General features: G+C 47.2%; 1 protein-coding gene across 1 annotated transcript in view; it reads left to right on the forward strand.

Annotated features, from left to right (window-relative positions):
* Window positions 1–889: 889 nt before the first annotated feature.
* Window positions 890–6,551, forward strand: part of GALNT8 (polypeptide N-acetylgalactosaminyltransferase 8) — a 355,437-nt gene continuing 349,775 nt past the window's right edge. Inside the window, exons 1-2 of the mRNA XM_039539226.1 lie at window positions 890–1,103; window positions 5,967–6,273. Coding sequence (XP_039395160.1) covers window positions 890–1,103; window positions 5,967–6,273 — 521 coding nt within the window. The remainder of the gene's footprint in view (window positions 1,104–5,966; window positions 6,274–6,551) is intronic.

The following is a 6,551-nucleotide window of genomic DNA, read 5'->3' on the forward strand; positions in this document are numbered from 1 at the left end:
TGTTCTCAGGATGGGAAAACAGTTTATCTCCTAGCTCTAGTGAAATTTCCCTTTCTGAGTACAAATGGAAAAAAATCTTCATTTGGCAGTTTCAGCCTCAGGTCTAACAAGACCCTTAAATTATGAACCTGTCTCTCAAATAGAAATAAAAGAGAGCGCTATAATCCTAGCCAGTTCTCCAGTCAGGGAGGAAACCACCCACAACTCTTGGCTGAATGTAAGCGGCTCCAAATGTAGCTACTTACAATGTCTGACAATGTCCCACTGTACAGAGGGTGGAGTGAACCAGGACAAACTCACTGGCACAGCCCCAGCACTGATTGTCTTGAGACATGCATGCCCTTTTGTTAAACTCCCTAAGTGTTTAAGCTATTTGCTCTTCTGCAGTTTTTTGGAGCCATCAATCCTCACAGGATACACAATGTCCTCATGCCACAGGATACTATTTTCACCTGTTCTGCTTCGTTTGTAGACATATACAAATCTCATCAGACGATCTTGATCAGTGGCAAAGGAATCACTTGCAGATTTATTGTGTGTGTTTTTTTTCTGACAACCATCCAGCAGTATTAGACTTCTGGCAACATGTGTCACATGAGAACAATCAAATCCTTTAACTCACTAGGAAAGTCTGTTACAGCTCCGTACCTTCCCATTAAAGGTTAACCTGTATAGCACAATGTAGGTAAAAGGCTGAAAATGCCCCTCCCTTCCAGGTACTTTAAATAATTGCTGCCTGCTCTCTGACACATTCAAGTTCAAAGAGATCACTCCACCTGAGCAGTCTTAATGTCCGCTCCAAAGAGGTCTATTTGGAACTAATTTGGGGCAGCAACGACTGCAACTGAATAAGAATCACTACCAGGACAGATATATATTTAGAGAGAGAATGGTGTCATGGAGAAGGTTACCAGGTCTCTTTCCAACAGTGTTGTTTTTTGTATCCACAGCGAATATCTTCCTTGTGTTTTATGTGAAGAATGTAATACAAGAACTGAAAAATGAAAGCCACGGATACTTAGCGGTTCACCCCCAATCTTTCAGCCAAGAAAATGCAGTAATTGAGCGGCTGGACCATTTGGAGATGTATATTCACAACATCTGTAAGTAAAACACATTGCCGTTCAGCAGCATATTTAGAACATCTAACTTCACTAGAATTAGGTCTCTCAATTCTTTTGCCCTGTGGGTACTTTGTAGCATTTTAAAAGTAATTTATGTCTGTATGTGTTTCTTGGGATTTGTCTGAACACATTTTCTCTGCAACATTCTGATTTAGAAAAGATTTGAGGATTTCTCTGTCATATCTACAAGGAAATGCCACTTGCCCTTACTTGCTTTGTTTTCTAGGCTGGTATCATCCTAAACTCTCTTGGAGTTGGGACAGGTCTTAATCATTTAGGCAGCTATAGATGTTGGAAACAGCAAGATTTTCAGTGTTAGATGGAAGAGATTAAGATCAAATGTGAAACACTTGGCAGAGCTGATCACACCAGCAGATTAATCACAAGGGAAAATAATTTCTTAGATTTTGTTGTTGCTGTAAGAAATCTATTGTGAGAAATTAATCTGTTTTGAAAGGAAGGGAGGCCTTGGGAATCCCCTTGCTCTTTTCATCTGACCTCTGCTGTTGTTGTGAGCAAAGGATTTGAATTTGGGAAGCCATGACCAGGCCCTGGTTTTTTTGTTCTCACTCCCTGAGCTAGAAGGCACTGGCAGAAGTGCTATTGGGAAAGGGGGTTGCTGAGATTGGTGATAGCTGCTGACTGACCTGTGTTCAAAAGCAGCACTGAGAGCTGAAGAGAAGATTGTTCAACCCTCAGAATACAGAATGAGGCAAGAAACTTCTAAGGGTCTGTCTACACTAGAGCTGAGAGAAACTGCTGAGCTCCAGTTCATCTGCAAATTTGACACCATCAGCTCAGGATTAAACAAAGACTGTGAATGGCTTGCCAACTACAGAACCAGTTTCTCCGTTTCACTCAACTGCTAGAACAGGGCCTCATCCTCCCTGATTGAACTAACCTCGTTATCTCTAGCTTGCTTCTTGCTTGCATATATATACCTGCCCCTGGAAATTTCCACCACTTGCATCCGATGAAGTGGGTATTCACCCACGAAAGCTCATGCTGCAAAACGTCTGTTAGTCTATAAGGTGCCACAGGATTCTTTGTTGTTGGGGCAGAACAGTGTTTTTGCACTGAGAGGGGTGAGAGTAGCCCCAGGAGGCCACCTCACAAGAAGGAAAATATATGCATTTTTTTTTATTCCTGGAAAACTGGGGGTTAGGGTATGTCACAGGGTAGCTGGTCCCTGTGGATAGACTAAATCCAGCGCCTCTGAACCAGAGCAGGTGAATCCAGTCCAGCCAATTAAAGAGGGATGGGCTGCTATAAAGGGCTGTTGGGAAAGGGACGAAGACAGGCTGTGCCCTGGGGAAAGAAACCCACTCTGGCGTGGAGCTAGCTTTTGTGGTGGGTCCCTGGAAAGGGCCAGGGGCTCAGGAAGCAGCCCTGGGGCTGTGTTGCTCCAAGAAGTGAGCAGAGCTGACTGAAACTGGGAAGCTGCCAAGGACAGGGCCGGCTCCAGGCACCTGCTTATCAAGCAGGTGCTTGAGGCGGCCACTCCAGAGTGGGGTGGCACTTTCAGGTATTCGGCGGCAATTCGGCAGAGGGTCCCTCACTCCCGCTAGGAGCGAAGGACCTCCCGCTGAATTGCCGCAGATCACGACGCGGCTTTTTTTTTTTGGCTGCTTGGGGTGGCAAAACCCCTGGAGCCAGCCCTGGCCAAGGAACAGGAGTCCCAGAGACCCCTGGATCTGAAGCTAGAGGCTAAGAAATGAGCAAAGACTGTTTGCTAACCTCTGTTAAGGAAATAAACCGCCTTGGGGAAGATTGGGTGGAGCAGCACAGACTTTGGAGCTGGGGAGAAACCTGGCCTGGTGACAAAGGGGTGTAATCCTTCAGCCTTATTCAAGTGAGTTGTCCCACCGGAATTACCCCAATAAGTGCTGCAGTATCAGGCCTTCGGGATTTTTTTAGGATTTTTTTCCCCATCCTCGCTAGGCCTTTTTCTGTTCCACCAGACTGGTAGCAATGGTGGGAGGGATAGTGTAGCCAAGCCACTGCCAGCTGCCATGGTTTTAGAATCAACATGTTGTCTAGAGCAGCATTTCTCAAATGCTGCCAGCAGGGATCGGCGCCCTTCGGAATGCGCAGCCTCCTCGGGGGCTCTGGGTAGTGCCTCTGGAGTCACACTTGCCAGTGTGCACAGTGCTGGAGGCGACTCTTGTTAGGGGCTATGGTGTTTGGTCACCGGGGTGTTCCCTTGGGCAGCTCTCCCACTCCTGCCTGGCCATGGCACGGGGAGTCTGGGACTCTGCAGGCGGCCAGTGAGTTCCCAACCCACCTTCCCCGGGGCGGGTTTCACTCAATGTCCATGGGCAGCAGGGACAGCAAGATGGGTTGGCGTTTCCCTCACGTGGGGCCACACTCACTCTTTACAATAGCTCGATGGCTCTGGGCTGTTGCAGGGCTTGGCAGCTCCACTGCAGGGTGAAGGGCTCCCACTCTGTGACATGCTCAGAGCACAAGAATAGGAGCAAAGTCCATGTGTGCTGAATGGGGAGCACTACATCCCACTGCCTTCCTACTACATAAATGAATTACAATGATTTGGACAATATTTATCTGTTTTTCCCTAAAGTTAATTATGTATTTTAGGAAAAATTGTCAGAGCAGCCACCAGCAAGAGTTGGTAGCCGCACTCTGAGGCCACCAAAACATTTGCTGTGAGAACCCCTGGTCTAAACTTACTTTGCCACTAGATAGGCTTGTGAGTACCAGGGAAAGGGGATATAGAGCAGGGATATACAGCACAGCGATCAGCCAGAGATGAAAGCAGCCCTTTCAAATGTCTCTTAGAAAGCCCTGGAATTGGCTCAGACTATGTGGGTTAACTTCTCTAACTCTAGTAATACGTACCCCAGCCCAATGACCACACCACCCTTAGTGACAGACTATGACTCCAATTCACCTGGGCACCTGCTGCTTTGCATATCTCTGCCAATTGCTTTTAATAGCTATGAAAAGTAATGTGTGTTCGGTTCAGTATTTGAAAAAGACACTGCTTTTGTTATTTTAAATCAAAAGGCAAAATATCTCTTACAAGGGCTCTGCGGCAATCAAGTTTTTAAGGGATATTTTCCTTTTGAAATAAATACAGGAATTTACAATCCAATAAAATATGCAACAACAACCCTGCACACTGATGGCACTCCCGCTTAGCGAAGTCCAAAAATAAATACCTGAGATATATACCTATAGACAGTTCCTGTGAATTACCTGCCTTTTTGATACAGCCTAATTTGCCAGTTCCCCCAGAAGTTTATCTAGGCAAGGGAGCTATTATGAAGCAGTCATGTAATAGAGATAGGGTGGAGAGGTCATTTGTGCTTTATGCTTAGAACTACTCTCATAGCCCATATTGCATAAGCAACATGGTTCAGATATGGACAGATGCTGATCTTAGTTACTTCAGTGTGTCACGGGGGGGGGGGGGGGGCAAACATTTTGGCCTGAGGTCCGCATCAGGTTTTGTAAATTGTATGGAGGGCCGGTTAGGGGAGAGGGTCGTGGCCTGGCCCCCTCCGGGACTCCTGCCCCATCCAACCCCCCCTGTTCCCTGTCCCTTAACTGCCCCCGGACCTCTGCTGCCCCATCCAACCCCATCTCTCATTCCTGATGGACCCCCGAGACCCCGGCCCTATCCAAACACCCCTTCTCCCTGTCTCCTGATGCCCCCGGAACCCCTGCCCCTGACGGTCCCTTGCTGCCTCATCCAACTCCCCCTCCTTCCTGATTGCCCCCCAGAACCCCTGCCCCCATTCAACCCCCTGTTTCACCCCAGACCACCATCCCCATCCCCTGATCACCACCCCGAACTCCCCTATCCTCTATCCAACACCCCCCCACACCACTCTCTACCCCCTTACCATGCTGCCTGGAGCACTGGTGGCTGGTGGTGCTACAGCCACGCTGCTCGGCTGGAGCCGGGCCATGCTGCCGCCCCCACCACCACACAGCACAGAGCACTGGGTCAGGTTGGGCTCTGCAGCTGCGCTGCCCCAGGAGCTCACAGACCCACCGCCCAGAGCATTGCGCTGGCGGTGGGGCGAGCTGAGGCTGCGGGGGAGAGGGAACAGCAGGGAAGGGGCTGGGAGCTAGCCTCCCAGCCCAGGAGCTGGGGGGCCAGGCAGGACGGTCCCGCGGGCCAGATGTGGGTCGTAGTTTGCCCTCCCCTGATGTATCAAAACAAACTCTACTGAACTCCTTGAGTCCTGTTTCTAATATCACTTGTACACTGGTTTTCTTTCTGCACCTCTCCATTGATTTCAGTGGAGTTTCTTTCTTTACACCAGGGAAACTGAGAGAAGAATGGTTTCCTAGGGGTAGTTGTGTGAGTCTGTATCAACAAAAACAAAGAGGAGTCCTTGTGGCACCTTAGAGACTCACAAATTTATTTGGACATAAGCTTTCGTGGGCTAAAACCCACTTCGTCAGATGCATGGAGTGAAAAATACAATAGGCAGGTATAAATATACAGCACATGAAAAGATGGGAGTTGCCTTACCAAGTTGGGGGTCAGCGTTAACAAGGCCAATTCAATTAGGGTGGATGTGGCCCATTCCCAACAGTTGACAAGAAGGGGTGAATATCAACAGAGGGAAAATTAATTTTTTATAGTGATCAGAATGTGATCAACAATATTGACATTGTTAGGACTAACTTTTGGAATCCTGCCTTTACAGATTCCTTTTTATAAAGAAGCTAGAAACTGATTCTCCTCTCATGCCAGTTTCATGGTAATTGTAACTGTATTGATTTAAACCTGTGTGAGAAGAATCTGGCCCATTATCTTTATTCTCTCTTGTCATTAGACCGTAAACACACTTTATTTTTAAGCAGCAAATTCCATGAAAAAGCCCTCTCATAATGAAAGAATGAAAAAGAAAGAAGATGACATAAAGCTGCCAGAGGAGTCAAAGGGTGAAATGCACCAGGCTGAGAAAGCAAAGGAGGAAGACAAAATGGAAAAGAAGGTTGTGCACAGAAAGCTGTTTCCAGATTCACATCTGTTCAAGCGCTGGGGTGCAGATTTAACAGAAGAGCAACAAACCACAGCCCAGGATCTATTCACTAAATATGGGTATAATGTTTATCTCAGTGACCGTCTGCCCCTGGATCGGCCTATTCCAGACACCAGATATCCCAGGTGCAGTATGAACCCGGTATACATTCATAGGCAGATGTACGAATGTAAAGAGGTGCTATCCAAGGCCCCAAGCTGATTTAGAATGGAAGGTTATAAGGGATCCATGAGCAGATCTGGATTTGTGCTGCATTTAGTTTGATGTGTTCTTCTTTCTGTATTTTACAAAGAGCAGTGGGTAATTCTCTGCACACACACAATGCAAGTCAGGAGGTCAGAGCTTATAGGAGACATAGATATAATGGGGAAATTTTAAATAAAATAGGATCTTGTTAACAATG

This window comes from Mauremys reevesii, linkage group 1, assembly GCF_016161935.1.
Source record: "Mauremys reevesii isolate NIE-2019 linkage group 1, ASM1616193v1, whole genome shotgun sequence".
NCBI lineage: Eukaryota > Metazoa > Chordata > Testudines > Geoemydidae > Mauremys > Mauremys reevesii.